We start from the raw sequence: 17,770 nt of genomic DNA, 5'->3' as shown, positions 1-17,770 counted from the left end.
CTCCGATGCCTGGGTGCGAGAAGTCATATCCGAGGGTTACAAACTAGAGTTCCAATCCCCACCTCCGCCCCGTTTTTTTTTTTTTGATTGTCCCCACCGACCTCTCACTCCGCTGCCCATTCCTTTTTTCAGCCTATTATCTCCCTTCTGCGGCAGGGAGTGATTGTTCCGGTTCCGCCTCAAGTTTTCGCGGATTCTATTCCAATCTCTTTGTAGTCCCCAAGAAGGAGGGTATGGTCCGTCCCATCCTAGACCTCAAAGCCATCAACTGATTCCTTTGGCTATGGCGCTTCTGGATGGAGTACCTGCGTTCGGTCATTGCATCCATGGACCCGGGGAAATTCCTGTCCTCGATAGACATTAAGAACGCCTATCTCCATGTTCCCATCTGCGTCAGTCACCAGAAATATCTTCGGTTCGCAGTGGGACCTTTTCATTACCAGTTTGTGGCCCTCCCCTTCGGTCTTGCCAAGATTCTGGCCTCAGTCATTGCTCTGCTTCATCCAGGGGGATAGTGGCGATTCCATACTTGGACGATATCCTAATCAAGGGTCCGTCATTCCAGGCAACGGCAGACAGCCTACGCATCGCCCGGGACACCCTTGAACGCTTCGGTGGGTTCTGAACCTATCAAAGTCATGTCTTCATCCATCTTGGCAGCTGATGTTTCTGGGCATGCTGTTCAACACCGATTGGGCCAAGATATTCTTGTCCCCGGACACAAACTCTCCAGTCTCCATCGTCAGATCCTTTTCTTGTTGCGGCTTCAGCCTCTTCCCTTTCGCCAGTGCATGAGGGCTCTGGGCCACATGGTCTCTTCCTTAGAAGCAGTACCCTATGCTCAGTTCCATACCAGGGCTCTTCTGCGGTGCATTCTGACCATTTGGCACCGTTCCACAGCCTCCCTGCATTGACTCTTCCATTTCCCTGCCCCGACGCACCGAGACCTTCAGTGGTGGTTGATGTCTCTGATGCTGACGTTGGGCCGCTCCTTCCTTCCCCTCCGCTGAGTAGTGTTGACAACGGATGCCAGTCTCCGGGGCTGGGAGGGAGTTCTGGACAATCTCTCAGTCCAGGGCTCCTGGTCCCGTGAGGAACGCCAACTTCGATCAATATCCTGGAATTGCGGGTGATTCGTCTCTCTCTGGTTCATTGGACGGACGATCTCCAGTGGTATCCAGTTTGGGTTCAATCCGACAACTCCACGGCAGTCTCATATCTAAACCACCAGGGTGGCACCCGGAGCCCCGCAGCCATGTCGGATGCAGCGCTCATCTTCTCCTGGCCGGAGAGCCATGTCCCAGCTCTGTCGGCCGTTCATATCCCCAGCGTCAACAACTTGATCACTGACTTTCTCAGCCAAGAGAGACTCGATCCTGGCGAACGGGCTCTGCATCCACAGGTCTTTCTCGCGATCTGTGAGCGGTGAGGTCGGCCGGATGTGGATGTCATGGCCTCCCGCTTCAACCACAAGGTAGAGACCTTTGTGGCGAGGTCCAAGGATCCTTTGGCTCAGGCGTTGGACGCCCTTGTGATCCTGTGAACGCAGTTCACGTTTCCTTACGTGTTCCCTCCTCTTCCGCTCATTCCGCGTCTTCTCCGAAAAGTCAGGTCCGAAGGTCTGCTCGTCATTCTCGTGGCCCCAGACGCATCCATAGTCTTCCTCCTTGCCAACGAACGCTGGCCTCTTTCCCTTCGGGAGGACCTCTTGTCGCAGGGACCGCTCTTCCACCAGAATTTAGGGTCACTTCATTTAACTGCATGGCTGTTGAAGCCGGCATACTAAGGGCTCGGGGTTTCTCGGCTGCGGTTGTCCAGACCATGATTCGTGCTAGAAAGTCGTCGTTCTCACGGTTCTATCACCGGACCTGGAAGTCCTACTTCAGTTAGTGCGAACGCCACCAGTTGTCTCCCACTCGGCTCTCGCTGCCTTGACTCTTGTATTTCCTGCAGTCAGGCACGGACTTGGGGCTGGCTCTTAGTTCCCTCAAAGGACAAGTTTCAGTCCTTTCCATTCTATTTCAACGAAACTTGGCTTTGCTTTCTGCGGTTTGGACCTTTCTGCAGGGGGTGGCACGCTGTGCCTCTTTACCATCCTCTGTTGAATCCGTGGGACCTTAATCTGGTGCTCAGCGCTCTCCAGTCCTCTCTGTTTGAGCCTTTGCAGCGAGGTGGCCCTTCGCTTCCTGTCCTACAAGGTGGCCTTTTTGGTGGCAATTACTTCCATCCGTAGGGTGTCGGGGCTAGCGGCTCTTCCTGTCGGTCCCCCTTCCTTATCCTCCACCAAGACAAAGTAGTTCTTCGCCATGTTCAGTCTTTCCTTCCGAAGGTCGTGTCGACATTCCATCTCAATGAAGAGATCATTCTCCCTTAATTTTGTCCTGCCCCGTCTCATCCTTGTGAGCAGTCGCTCCACACTCTGGATTTGGTTCGGGACATTTGCATCTATCTGTCTCAGACGTCCTCTTTCCGACGGACGGATTCTCTATTCGTCATTCCAGAGGGACCGAGACGAGGGCTGGCTGCGTCCAAAGTTTCTGTTTCCCGATGGATTAGTTTGGCCATTGTGGATACATACCGCATCAGTGACCGGGCTCCGCCCTTTTGGGTTTCTGCTCATTCTGCTCGGGCAGTGGAGGCCTCTTGGGCAGTACATCATGGGGCTTCAGTCCTTCAGGTGTGCAAGGCGACTACCTGGTCATCTTTGCACACCTTTTCCAAATTTTGCAGAGTGCACACCTTTGCATCTTCTTACACTTCTCTGGTGCGTAGAGTTTTGCAGACAGCGGTTCTCTGATTGGCTGGATAGCTTCTTTGTTTTTGACCCACCCCTCGGACTGCTCTGTAACGTCCTAAGGTCAAGCCTGTGTCCCCCAATGATACAAATGAGAAAACCATATTTTTGTACTTACCGTAAAATCTGTTTCTCTTCCGTTCATTGGGGGACACAGCTCCCACCCATTCGCTCTGGTTACAGGCCTCGTTGTGGCCTGCGTGATTCTGGGTTTGTACATTGTTTGGTTTTCCTGTTTTTCCTTTTGCTTCTCCTACTGCTTTTGCACAAACTGTTTTAGCTTAGTCCCTGTAGGAAGGGTATAGCTGGAGGGAGGAGCTCACACTTTTGTGCTTAGTGTCGCTTCCTAGTGGCAACAGCTATACCCAAGGTCAAGCCTGTGTCCCCCAATGAACGGAGGAGAAACTGATTTTACGGTAAGTACAAAAATCTAGTTTTTCATGGAATCCATTCTATTCTGGTGAGTCAGTAAGTCAGTGAAATAAAACTGACTGCACACAGAACAAAAACGGATGACATACTGATGCTACAAAGAGAGAAAAAACTAACAAACTTCACTCAGTTGGAGATGATCCTGATTCAACTCTGATGGAAAATCATAGGTTTTTCATGGACAAAACACAGACAAGCTTTATATCGTATATCAGAAAGGGGCCTGAGTCGCAGTAGGTTCTGTTCACACGCTAACAAAATGAACTGCAGGAAAGATGCTTTTTGACGTTATTTCCTTATTTTTTAACCGTTTTAGTGTTTAATAAGTCTTTAGCACAAAAATCTCAAAACTGCTGAGAGAGGTAGACAGGTGAAGGTTAACTCTTTAGTGACCAGCCTGTTTTGGGCCTTAGAGACCAAGCATTTTTTTTTCATTTATTCATCATTGCATTCCAAGAGCTATAATTTTTTTTATTTTTCCGTCGATGTAGCCGAACGAAGACTTGCTTTTTGCTGAACAATTTGTTGTTTTTAATGGAACCCTTTTGGGGTACTCATAACTTTCTGATTAACCTGATTAATATTTATTAACTTTTTCTGAGGGTGGGAGGATGGGAGAAACCAGCAATACTGCCACAGAGTATAAATTTTGCTGTGCTAATTTTTCAGCATAAATAACATAGTAACTTTATTCTCTGGTTCACTACAATTACAGTGATACCAAATACATATAGTTTATTTTATTTTATTTTTTTGTTAGTTTTACAACCTTTGCAGAATAAAACCCCCTTTTTTTTTTTTTTCGTGCGTGTGATTTTTGCGGGACGAATTGTTTATATTGGACTCAATTTGAGTTACATAACAAATTTTTTTGTGGCAAATAAAAGACAGCAATTCTAGTATTATTATTATTTTTTTTTTTACAGCAGCCACTTCACTGTGTGGGATAAAATACAAAATAATTCAGGGCTCCAGACTAAAAAAAAATACCTAGTAGCCATTGGCTCCTGAACTGAAAAATTTAGAAGCCAAATTAAATTTTTAGTTGCCAAATCGAAACCGAACCTAAATTTTGGTATCGTAACAACACTACGCCGATCAGATCGTAGGGTTGTTTCGATACCAAAATTTTGATTCACTCTCGTCACCATAAAAAAATATTGCGATACTCAATACCACGCAGAAAAAAAAAAAAAAAAAAGCCGCGTGCATTCCACATTTTATGAAACATTTGGCCCATAATAGAACAGTCCTATCCTATTTTTTAGGGTGACAAGGTGACGAAAAAATGGCGAATCACATTTTTTTATTTATTTATTTCTGTTACGGCGCTCACCGTAGATATTGTTTTTATAATTTATTAGTTTGGACTTTTCGGACGCAGTGCTATGTAATATGTTTATTTATTTATTGTTTATATATTTTATATGTAAAATTGGGAAAGGGGGGATTTAAACGTAATATTTTAATGCTATGTGACTCCTGGCAGCGACGGGAGGTGAGGCCGGGTGCTGTCATGCGGACTTGCTGCGGGAGGAACGCTCGTTTGCAAAGGGCCTAAAGCCCGTTAGTGACTGCTTTAAAACAGCATATTGGTGGTCACTGATGAGTTCAAGTTGTTTAAACAAAACTAGATGGGTGCTCATGCTTTTTGCATGACCCAGGAGAAAAAGCTTTGAGGCCTCCTTGTTATGCAATGAAGGCTTCATAACCCAACCTTTCCAGTCTGGATTATGGCTCTAGCATTCAACCAGGAGACCACTAGGGATGTAACTTAGCAGCAGAGGGTGGGGGGGGTTACTTTCAGTGCATGAAGAGGCTGCCTCCTTGATTTTTGCTAGACGACTTGTATTTTTGGAGTAAATGACACTTTTTGATCGCTTGTTACTACGTTTTTTGGGTGGCAACTAAGAATAAATTAGCAATTCTGTCATATACATTTTTTATTTATTTTTTGTGGCGTTTACCGTAGGGGATAATTTATGTAATGTTTATGTACTCCAGGTCGTTATGTTGCAATTTTTTTTTTTATAGAATTTTTTTATTTTATGAATGTTTGTTGTTTTTTTTCTTTCTCTTTTTCTTTTTTTTTTACCACTTAATAGTCTCACAAGGGGACTATAACAGACCAGTATTTTGATTACTTTTAAAATGCAATACGCTATCCCTATAGTGCCTGCTGGAAAGTACTCAAGGCTGGTCCGTGGTCTACACGAGACCCCAGGCAGCCTTCACACACATCGGCACCCCACAATCGCATTTGCGGGGTGCCGATGGGAGACAGAGGGAGTCCTCTCCCTCTGTCAGCACTTTACATGCCCATGGTATGTAAAGTGTTAGAGCCGGGCTCCCGCAGCACGGGGGATTGGTGCAGTGCTTAGACATTAGAGCTTTTTTTACGGCGGCCCAGCCTAAGGCCCCTTAGTGACCGCCTTAAAAACACGTATGGAAGGTCACTTAAGGGGCTAAAGTTTCTGCATAATGCAAACATTATGAGAACACAGTATATGTGTATGTCTATAGGGAAGCCAAAATGGGGCATTTACTAATGTCGTTACACCACAATCGTAGTGTAAAAAAGTCACAAATTAAAAAGCACGCTACATGTGCGCGACAACTTGTGACTTTTGAAGGTTTTCAACACTTTTCCAAAGGGGTTGAGCTTAGCACGGCCTGTCGGATTTGCTGTAACTTACACAAGTAACTAGCTGGCGTAGACTTCAGCTTCTGGTGCACAGACTTCCAGAGATGCTGTGTATGTCTTGATCAATGTCCCTCACTGTTCCAGAAGACTTGTGGATTGTTCATCTTTGGAAACCTAGGTCATGCTGCCATTTTTTTGTAAGAAAGAAGAGATTTTCTTCAGGCAGCGCTTCCAAACAAGCCATACTTGTTCAGTCTTTTTCTAATTGCGTCAAGAACTTGAATATTTAACCTACTAGCTGTAGAGTCTTAGATGTATTTCTGGGTCTTTTTCAATTTCTGTGAGCATTGCACGCTCTGACCTTGGGGTGTAAAGAAAATGAAAATGCTTATAAATGAAATGCACAATCCTGACCCAGGAGACTCGGTAGTATGTGCCCCGGGGCCCTCATAGGCAGGACATGTAATGATCCACCATTTATAGATATATAAAGGAGGTATTGTTATACATAGTTAATGGCTGTTACAGAGGACTGACAAAAATCCTTTCTGACGCATACAAAAACATTGTATTAATCAATATTGCAAATGCCTTCTTTTTTATTTTTATTTTTTAAACTTATATGTTTTTTTTCCCCTCAAGCTTAACCTCTCCACTTCACCTCCTCCGACCCAAATTGTAAGTCGATCACAAACTTCCAGCACAACAAGCAGCAGTATCACACAGAAAACCATGTTGCTTGGAAGTACTTCTCCATCTGCAAGCCAGGCTCAGATGTATCTACGAGCCCAGATGGTGAGACTGTATCTTATTGTCCAGTGTTGTGACTATTATTTGTATCTTCGCTCGGCACCTAGAATTTTTTCACATTTTTTGTTATTAGTTTGGCTCCATTGGCTCTTACAGAGTATGCATACAATATAGATATTTCTACATGGATTTAGTTTTTAAATAGATTTGTATAGATTAGATATCCCCAAAATGTATTCTGAACTCTACTATTATACATAAAGTAAATCCTTGAGCATGGAGAGAAAATGCTGCTCTCTGTTCTTCATGATCAACCGGCAGTGAACATTTCATGTGACTGATGAACATGATGTCACTGGCCTAGGAAGAGGTTGTAGCAGATCGAAGGGAGTGCTGGGAGTCAGACCCCCACTGATCAGATCTTGATCTTCTTGTATCTTAAGGATTGGCCATCAATATTAAACTCCCAGAGAAACCCCTTTAATTTTTTAGGAATTTTCCTGTATTTGTTTAAGAATTGAAATTCCTCCTAAATAAATGGAAACCTTTCCACATCCCTTTGTTAAGGTGTATAGTGGCGGTCAAGCTGACCTTCCGCCCTGTGTTCTTCTACTACTTTGAGACTCCCAGTTAGGGTCCCACTGTCAAAAATAAGACTTCTGCAAGCCACAGTGTTCCAAAGACTGTTATGCGTAAAGGGGTATTATGTTTTTTGAAGATGGGGGATAACTATTAGATCGGGAGGGGTCCTACTGCTGGTACCCCCACCGTGAACGGGGACCTGGTACCCGAAATGAACAGAGCAGCTGGTTGGGCATGCGCGCAGCTGCTTCATTCATTTCTATGGGAGTTCCTGAGTACTCTCAGCATGACCTGACCGTTATACCTTGTGGGCGTAAATTTCCTATGTTTGTAGGTTTTCTACCAAGGAGCCTGTTTCGCCATTGCACCCTCTTCTTCCCTCCCATGCTAACTTTTTTGTTATTCTCCCCATGTTGTTTCTGTATGCCTGTCCTTGTGGTTGTTTGTCCTGTGCTCGTTATGTATCACTTGCTTAAGGCATGCATAGTTACCTCTCTCCTTTAAGCAGGGAAGTATACATATAGAGGACCTGTCACTTCCCCTGATATGTCATTTTAGTAACAACTTGCATTCCCCATGTAATACCTATTCAGGATCATCTATTCTTATAACTTTATGTTCTTCCGTACCTCTATTATTCCTGCTAGGAGTTTATGTATAAAAGTCCAAGAGGGTGTGTCCCTGCACAGTCTTGACTCTGCCCAATGAGTGCTGCCAATGTCGGACTGTGCAGGGATTCCCCCCCCCCCCCCAAGTGGTAACACCCAGTTCTACCTTAAAGGGGCTCTCCAGAGGACACCCCCACCGATCAGCTGTTTGTAGAGAACACTGCTCGTACTAGCGATCTGTTCTCTTCTCTGTTTACTGGCTCACCATCGGCATTGCAGCGGCAAGCAGGTGTATTTCAGCTCCTCTGTCTCATTGCAGTGAATAGGAGCCACACTGCAGTTATCAGCTCTTTCCACTACACAATGGATGGGGCTGTGTAGTTCCATCACCACTACAACTAAACAGCTGATCAGCGGGGTTGTCACACTGCCACCAATCTAACGTTGATGGCCTCTCCTAGGGACAAGCGATCAAAATTATGGGCAATTTTTTAAAGGCTATGGTGTAAGGATCTGGAGCAGACATGCTGAGGGAACTGTTAACCCTATACTACTTCTAGAAAGCCAAAAGATGTGACTTAAAGGGAACCTGTCATCAACTTTATGCTGTCCATACTACCGGCAGAATAAAGTAGAGACCGGTGAGTAGATTTCAGCGGTCTGTCATTTATAAGTAAAAAGTAAGTGGTTGCTGAGAACCAACATCACAATCATTGCAGACTGGGCCTGGAAAAGAGTCCCGGCCACCTGAGAAGAGTCCTGGTTATTCATGACTTCCTGCTCTCCTGCCCACCTGCTGATGACTGACCGTCTTCTACCTAGTTTTCTCCCTTTCTCTCTAGGAGAGAACTGCCAGTCATCAGCAGATGGACGGGGAGAGAGCAGGAGATTATGGATAACCAGGACTCTTCTCAGGTAGATGTGACTCTTTTCAAGGCCCAGTCTGCAATGATTATGATGCTGGTTCTCAGCAACCACTTACTATTAGCTCATGAGTGACACACCGCTGAAATCAGTATTTCTGTCACAATTTTATGCTGCCCTCAGTGAGGTCAGAATAAAGCTGATGACAGGTTCTCTTTAAGACTGAGGACCTGTACCGCAGGCCATTGAAGATAGTGGATGATTCAGAATATCAGAATAATCATCAGAATATTGATGATTATAGTCAGGATAGACAAATAATATTAGATCTGTGGAATCCGACGATTGGTACCCTTACCAGCTACTTTAAAGGACCGCAGTGTGGCCTCTGTCTTGTTTAAATCGGTCCTGCTACCTGTGCACCATCTACTTATTAGTGCTGGTGCCGGATATTGCAGCTTTATCCTGTTCACTTGAATGCAAGTTAGCAATCAAAATTTGTCATCCTTTTTTTTAACCTGGTTTATAACATTTTATAAGTATTGTTCTCCCATCAAGGTAGAGTTTAAAAAATGTGAATGTTTCAAAATAGAACCTGGAAGCATTGCTGACGTTCTCTTCTTTGTGTCATCTGTGAATAGCTTATCTTTACTCCAGCCGCCACCGTTGCAGCGGTGCAGTCCGACATTCCAATGATTTCGTCATCTACATCTTCAGCCTCCAGTCAGTCATCTGCCACTCAGGTAAGTGAGCCTAAGCGAAATGCATCCTTAAGTATTATATTCACATATAACCTGTTTAGTGACTACAACTAGAGATGAGCGAATTTCTGCTTATGAAATTCGTTCACGCTTCGCTTACTGGTAAAAGGTGAATTGCCTTATGGATTCCGTTACCACGGACCATAACTCAATTCTATGACGGGATGCATAACGCAATGCTTTTAGAGGCATTTCGTTATTCATTCCGTCATAATAGAAGTCTATGGGCTACAAAACGGATCCGTCCCGTTTCCATTATGCAGGGGAAGACTTCCCTGCATAACGGAAACGGGACGGGTCCGTTTTGCAGCCCATAGACTTCTATTATGACAGAATGCCTTTAGAGGCATTGGTCCGTGGTAACGGAATCCATAACACAATTCACCTTTAACCAACAAACAAAGTGTGAACGGATTTCAAAATATTAAATTTGCTCATCTCTAGCTACAACGTCTGCTACAGAAGCAAAAAATGGCTGTGGGAAACAAGCCAAAATCCGATGAATTGCAAGGCAGAAGCTGGTATGATATGTACTTTGGGATGAACACTTTACTATCTGGCAGTCTAATGGACTAATCTAAGACTTACCATACACATTAGATAGCTCAGCCTGTATTCTGAGGGGAGAGAGCTACTACACTGGCAGCTTGTATTCGCAAAGGAAAATGGGATTGGGCAAAAGCCATCTGCCATCAAAGGAAAGACGAGACACCTCCATACTAAATTGCCAGGTACAGCAGGCATTTAAGTCCCACAGCTCTTTTGCCGCCTCCCTGTTCCTGTTCTATGACTGCTGCAGCAAATCATTGACTTCGGCACATGAGAAGCGGTGACGTGCCATTCAAGCACACTTAACCGCTGAGGCCAGTGATTGGCCACAACAGTCCCAGGACCAAGGTACCCAGTCTGATGGGGACCAGAAGCAGGCAAGAGTTGGGCAACTGCGCGGAAACGCCAGTGCGGTAGACAGGTGCGTTTTCTTTCTTGTTTAGACTGTTGTGCTATGGTTTTCTCGTGACATTTCCTGTCCTGGCAAGTTCATTGCTGCCATTTAGACATGGTGTGGATCCAAACCACCATCCTTGGCTTGTTGTGGACAGGTCTGCCATCATATGCTGCATGTTATTCTCTACTGTGACATGCTTAGTAATATTACCACCATTCAGTGCCACATCATACCACCAATATCAGAATAATGGAACTGTATTGGACCCAACTACTTCCACAAGTGCCCCTATACCGGTACCATACACCTCACATATCACAGTACAGTACCTACTTAATACCACTATTCAGTACCCAAACAATGCTGGCCGACACTGTTGACATTGCCTGAATGTTTAGAAATTCTAGTCCTGCTCCCCTAGGATGGGTCCAATGGTTCCTACAGAAGATGCTGTCATCTGTAACCCTTAGCTTCCTGCTTCTAATTATTGGCATGCTGCAGGAAAGCATCTGGTGCTCTGGGTAGTGACAGATTGTATTGTGGAGCAGGGACTAGTTGGGGGCATCGTTATTATGTTTTTATAACCAAGAATAAGATGTGGGGGTCCTGGTAGCCAGCCCTTTAGCAGATTAGTAAGTGATGGCATATCACTAGGAGAGGTGAAGACCTGTACCAAACAGAACAAAATGGCCGCACAGTGTCTTCCTGCACAGCAATGCTCCTGGACATTCAATCACTTGAATGGGGGCTGTGTTGGAGTTCCCTACAAGTCTGTGGAGATACCTGCTGATATGTCATAACATTACACAATGGAAATACCCCTTTCATGTAAAAGGCAAATGACAGCCTAATGGGTCATTTATTTGTTTGTATGCTCTGTAGGACATAGGAATAAAAATGAATGCTTTGATTTTATGTTGTATTTTTTTTATCAGTTGCTTTGACAAATTCTTCTGATAAGTATATTCACTGTATGTTTTTACGAAGGTCCAGAATTTAACACTGCGGAGCCCACCAATATTGGAAATATCATGCCCTCAAAGCAGTCCTCCAAAAATCAATAACCATGATCAGCCCCTTGCTATGTGTCACAAGACGACCGTGACAAGCTCCAAAACCATCCACACCAACTCTTATGAGGGAAGCCATAAAGGAGAGACTTCTGGATCAGAAGCCCGCTGCACAGCCCTAGCAAGGACAGCAAGTTTACATCAGCTTCTTGCACCAGGCATGTTTCAGCATTCTCATGTTTTATTCATTGTGCAACCATAGGCACATCATACGTGTGTGAAGATAAACTGGCAGGACAGTAGACAGATGAAAGGGAGAATCTTTGTTTGCATGATCTAGATTTACTACTTTAGCAGTTCATTCTGGTTTTGATTACTACTACGTGTACTTTGCCTAACCTAATGCCCAAAAAGTTAAAGGGGTTAGGCAGTGATTGATCTAAAAACTGAAAATCAGACATCATACAGTACATGGGAATCGCTTTCTAACAAAGCTAGAACCGGCCCATCAGCGCACATAGATCCAGAGATCTCCACACTCCAGCTCCAGCTGCTCTGCTAGATTATCTTCAGCCTGGGAGCTCAGGGGCAGTAGATACGGCTGGCGGCAGTTTAAGAATGAAACTTATGTGCAAATAACTCTACAGTTTAAACACCGGGGGGCGCCATTAATGAAGAGGATATCTCACAACAGGAACAATTTTATAACAGAAAGTAAAATTACAAAAGTAACAAATTTTTCATGCTGAACTACATGATTATAACATTTTTTATGGTGGCACATCCCCTTTAAAGTCCCTATTTTTTTCTAACGTGTCTTTTATGTCATTGATGAGCTAGGGGTGGGGCTATGGTGTGAGAAAACTGACAATAATTCATTTGGATTTGATATAATATATAGTCTGTAATATGTGCACATACATAGTTCATTTTACAGAGAATGGTCCACAGTGCAGATGGATTGTTGGATTTTTTTTTTTCCTTTTTTTAAATTTTTGGGGTCTGGAGCAATCGGATAATATGTTCTATGTTATTCCCAGCATTGCTCTCTGTATGTAGATCACAAAGAACCTGCTGGCCGTTAGATCACTATTAGCAGAAATCTGCATACAGATGGATGCTGGGAGGACACAGACTATGCCCTCCCATCATGCTTCTCTCTCCCCCATATTACAGCTGGAAGCCCATGATATCACAACCTAATTGCAAGAAGGACTTGTCCTGCATCCAGCACTGTGTTTAGTACTTTTTTTGTGACAGGGAGCTGATCATTTCAGCTTCTGGTCACTGGAGGATTGGGGTGACACGGTGTTTGCCCATTGTCTTTAATGGCAGATTGTGCAGCATAGCATATTTTGCAAATATACATACATTTATGTTACAGCTGCACTGGGGATTGGCAGCTAGAACTTAAGTATACATATTAATATGTTTGTGTGAGAGTTAATGACACTGGCATATTTGGGCTGATAGTAGATGATTCTGCTTGGAATTCCAGACTTCTGCTACTGACACAGAACATGTTTCTAGTGGGAAATATGCCCTAAAAGATCCACTAGTTGTAGCAGGGGTAGCCGTCGTGAGACTATTTCCATTGATGCAACATGGGAGTATTATTGCTTCTTCTTAGTGTACATTTTTCCATTTCTTTTTGCAGTATCATATTCGTCAGTCCAACCACATTCTTTGGTTAAACCCCCAACGGTCCAACTCCACCAAGATCCGCCAAAGCTGCCGCACCATCAAATGATAGTACAACAGCAGCAGCAGATACAGCATCGGCATCAGATTCAGACCATTACCTTACATAACCAAGCCTTAGAGTCTCCATCTGCCCAACAGTGTGTACCGATTCAGAGCCCAGCATTCCTGTCCCTTCCCAGTAGTGCTCATTCACACCACTGTACCCCTGCCCCAACTCCTCCTCCTCCATCTCCAACTCTCACACACTCTGCTCACCAGTCTGTAGTTGTGTCACCTTCACCAGTACAATCCCCATGTCAGTCTCCAACTATAATTATTCACCCACAAGCCCTACTTCATTCTCAGCCACCTCTACTTGTGCAGTCACCACTTCCATCCAGAGAAAATGCACAGCTGCAGAGCACGTTGCATCCATCATCACAGGTGGTTATTCCAACACATCCTTCATCTACAGTGACTCCAGTAAGCCATACTGGACCATCACATCAGCATGCAATAGCATCCACAGCACAGCAGATAATGTCTCCTATAGATTCGATACAGTCATCACTCCAGTCCTTGCCACAAACAATGGCAGCCTCCCCAAATTTACCCGGAACTCTGCCTTCCCAGCTCCAATCTTTGCCTCTACAGTCCATGCAGACCATATCAGTACAACCAGAAATCTTAACACCAGGCCAGGTTCTGGTGCAGAATGCATTACTAACGGAAGAAGAGCTTCCTGCTGCAGAAGCGCTTGTTCAGCTGCCTTTCCAGACTCTTCCACCGCCTCAGACAGTTGCAGTAAACCTGCACATGCCACCAGCTCAAGTGGAGCCCTCAGTGGTAAGCTTCCAACATGACACTTATATATTAGAATACTTGGTAGAAAATAAAGATTTATTAATCCCAGACAGGTGCAGCAGCTTTACACAGGAATTGAAAGATTCTGAAAAAATTTAGACTAGCACATCCAAAGTCACAGGTGCACATCCATAAAGCTAACATGTAGACAGCAAGCAAAATACGTATGGCGGCACACTGTTATACATGCAAACAATGGAACTAAGGGTTAGAGATTATTCAGTATTATATTGAGCAAATGTTACATCCGAAGTCGCTTCGTTCATAACTTTGAATTAATACTGTGCAGAGATCCGTCTCTGTACAGTATTAGACTGTATGGGCTCCGATGAGCCGAAGTTAGTTATTCGCGAAGTTGCGCGTGACTTCGTTGAATAACATCAGTAATTGATTTTTAAAGTGGGAAACCACTTAAAAAATTGGAACCAAACTCTGCTTTGGTTTTGAGGTACCAGGGAACCTGTCATCAATTTTATGCTGAACTCACTGAGGGCAGCATAAAGTAAGTGGTTGCCGAGAACCAGCATCACAATCATTGCAGCAGAGGCCTTTAAAAGAGTCAAATCTACCTGAGAAGAGTCAGTCATTCATTAACTCCTTCTCTCCCCACCCATTTGCAAGAAGAGAACTGCCAATCATCAGCAGATGGGCGGGAGAGCAGGAGATTATGTATAACCAGGACTCTTCTCAGGTAGATTTGACACTTTTCCAGGCCTGTGCTGCAATGATTATGATACTGGTTCTCAGCAACCTGAAATGAGAGCGTCTGTCACTACTTTATGCTGCTCTGAGTGAAGGTAGCATAAAGTTGATGACAGGTTCCCTTTAAAGGCTATGTCTGCCTTTGCAACCAATTAATTTATTGCAGTAATGCATTTGAAGGAAAAGCGAAGGAACTTTGCAAATAGCCTTAAAGGGGTTGTCCGAGTTATGAAAAAAAAATATATAGCACTGAAAATCTGATGGGCAGCAATATATAACTAAGCTAAGCACGTTTTATGCAAAAAATATATATATATTTCCTCATTTCCCTGGTTCTTTTCTGGCCCTTTGTTTACATGCAATAAAAACAATCTCTGCCCCTCCCCCTGCTCTGCTAAGGGAGTGAATACAAGAGCTGCCCTGAGTGACATGTCTGCCTGCTGGGAGAATCAGCAGCATGTTGTGTGTATAGGACTACAAGTCCCAGCTGTATAATGACACTGCTAAGGGAGTGGATACAAGAGCTGCCCTGAGTGCTGGGAGAATCAACAGCAACTTGTAAGTGTAGAACTACAAGTCCCACCTGTATAATGACACTGCTAATGCACACAGGATCTTCCCCCTACCTTCTTGTGCAATGCTCTCTGTAGTCTGTACTCTGTAGAACAGCTCCTGTGCCCAGAATTGTCACTGCTGCAGCTACGCAGTCTGTGCATCTGAAGGGGTTAAGAATCCTAGGAGAGAGCAGCCCGGCAGTGAAGGGGGGCGTGGTCAGCACAGTGACGTCTCGTTTACAGGCTTGTAAACGAACTTTATCAGAGCAGGGAGAGAAGCTGACATCACAGGTCATGTGACCCTCAGTGAAATCTGAGAAACCAGCCACTGGAGATAAAGTGAGTTAATTGGAAAGCTGTTACATTTGCCTAGTTAGGAACATAGAAAGAACAAAAAAATAACTCGGACAACCCCTTTAATTAGAAATATGCTGTGATTTTGTGTGCAGTGCAGACCAACCGTTTATATCTAAAAACCCTGTGTATTCTATTCCTGCTGTCAAACTCCTCTCTGTTGCATTTTCACCCAGTGTAGTGAATGGCCAGAAATGCTCAAAATTATCAGTGATCCAGCATGAATGAGTTTAAAATAGACCTAATAGGCATCTGCATGGAGACAGGAATTCAGAAATGTAATATACAAGTAAGGCTACTTTCACACTTTTAATTTTCCAGTATTGAGATCTGACAGAGGATCTCAATACCGGACAAAAAAAGCTTCCATTTTGTCCCCATTCATTGTCAATGGGGACAAAACGGAACTGAACAGAACGATTGCATTATCTAAAATGGAAGCGTTTTTGCTGATCCCTGCCGGATCAGGCGAAAACGCAAGTGTGAAGGAAGCCTAAATAGGGAACATTTGGCCCCTGCTGTAAAATACCATGGCGATAACAAAATCCCTGAACCGCTGAATCTGAATGCCGTCTTTATAACTACTCCTCAAATATTAGTAATACAGAGCTCTGTTCACACCAGGATAAGAGCCTGCATTGAAGGTATAATTATGGAGGATCTCCCAATGTATGCAATATGTCACCAATAGGCTATCATTGTAAAAAATGCAGACATGTCCTTTAATTTCCATAATAAATTCCCAATATTTCTTCTGTATCTGTAGACTTATGGACAGCAGATGCTACATTTCCTTTTTAATATGAACATATTAATATTAAAATACACAATTTACTGAAAACGCTTTTGTGCTTCAGACTGAATGCTGTAGTGTTTTGTCCTTTCTGTTGGAAATGTTGGCCAGGGTTCCAGTTATGAGGAAAAATAAAGGAAATGTTTAGATGAGCTGCGTTGTTCCCAAGGACACAATACTAATTTCAGCTATTAGCGTGGAAGCTGTAATTCTAGCCAATTACTATCTCCTATCTAGGTTTACAGAGTACAAAATTTGTGTCCGGAAGAGGTGCCAATGGAGCAACAGGAATGTGTACGTGTCATTATGCAGACCCCTACACCTCCAACACTGTCTCCCCCTGCACTTCCTTTAGGGAGTGGAGAGGAGCTTCCTGCAGATCATATCATGCAAGGTAAAAATAACTAGACATATTACATGGTATTATTTGTGATAGATATGCACATGATGCCTGGTTCAAAATCCCTGAAAGTAATCCTATCAGGATTGCTCCCTTCTCTCATCGGCCTTTGGCATGAGGGCAGTAGAAACAGAAATTGAATGGAGTAGTGGTGCACATGCTTGGCAAAGATTCCATTGAAATGGTTGACAAGGGACCCTGATTCTTCTGATTGGTGGTCTTCCCAGATGTGGGATCACCAGCAATCAAGCAAGTATCTATCCTGTGGATAGGTGATACATTGCTATGCAGGAACAATCCCTTTAAGGTAACAATGCACATTAGATGAGGATCAGCCACCATGCAGCTGATCAGATGTACAGTACAGACCAAAAGTTTGGACACACCTACTCATTCAAAGAGTTTTCTTTATTTTCATGACTATGAAGGCATCAACAACTATAAATTAACACATGTGGAATTATATATATAACAAACAACTGAAAATATGTCATATTCTAGGTTCTTCAAAGTAGCCACCTTTTGCTTTGATTACTGCTTTGCACACTCTTGGCATTCTCTCGATGAGCTTCAAGAGGTAGTCCCCTGAAATGGTCTTCCAACAGTCTTGAAGGAGTTCCCAGAGATGCTTAGCACTTGTTGGCCCTTTTGCCTTCACTCTGCGGTCCAGCTCACCCCAAACCATCTCGATTGGGTTCAGGTCCGGTGACTGTGGAGGCCAGGTCATCTGGCGCAGCACCCCATCACTCTCCTTCATGGTCAAATAGCCCTTACGTTCAAAGTTTTCCCAATTTTTCGGCTGACTGACTGACCTTCATTTCTTAAAGTAATGATGGCCACTCGTTTTTCTTTACTTAGCTTCTTTTTTCTTGCCATAATACCAATTCTAACAGTCTATTCAGTAGGACTATCAGCTGTGTATCCACCTGACTTCTCCTCAACGCAACTGATGGTCCCAACCCCATTTATAAGGCAAGAAATCCCACTTATTAAACCTGACAGGGCACACCTGTGAAGTGAAAACCATTT

At 43.9% G+C, this 17,770-nt stretch overlaps 1 protein-coding gene across 6 annotated transcripts in view; it reads left to right on the top strand.

The window, feature by feature from the left end:
* PHC3 (polyhomeotic homolog 3) overlaps positions 1 to 17,770 on the top strand; it is a 122,632-nt gene that overhangs the window by 65,844 nt on the left and 39,018 nt on the right. For all 6 annotated transcript variants that reach the window (XR_005778249.1, XR_005778248.1, XR_005778247.1 and 3 more), the window contains exons 5-9: positions 6,513 to 6,665; positions 9,316 to 9,417; positions 11,369 to 11,609; positions 13,049 to 13,920; positions 16,579 to 16,735. Coding sequence is in view for 1 of the 6 variants with exons in the window: in XM_040428214.1 (XP_040284148.1) it covers positions 6,513 to 6,665; positions 9,316 to 9,417; positions 11,369 to 11,609; positions 13,049 to 13,920; positions 16,579 to 16,735 (1,525 nt within the window). In the remaining 5 variants the exon portion in view is untranslated. The remainder of the gene's footprint in view (positions 1 to 6,512; positions 6,666 to 9,315; positions 9,418 to 11,368; positions 11,610 to 13,048; positions 13,921 to 16,578; positions 16,736 to 17,770) is intronic.

This window comes from Bufo bufo, chromosome 4 (genome assembly GCF_905171765.1).
Source record: "Bufo bufo chromosome 4, aBufBuf1.1, whole genome shotgun sequence".
Taxonomy (NCBI): Eukaryota; Metazoa; Chordata; class Amphibia; order Anura; family Bufonidae; genus Bufo; species Bufo bufo.
Note: the sequence above shows the minus strand (reverse complement) of the source record. Positions and strands in the feature narration are given on the sequence as shown.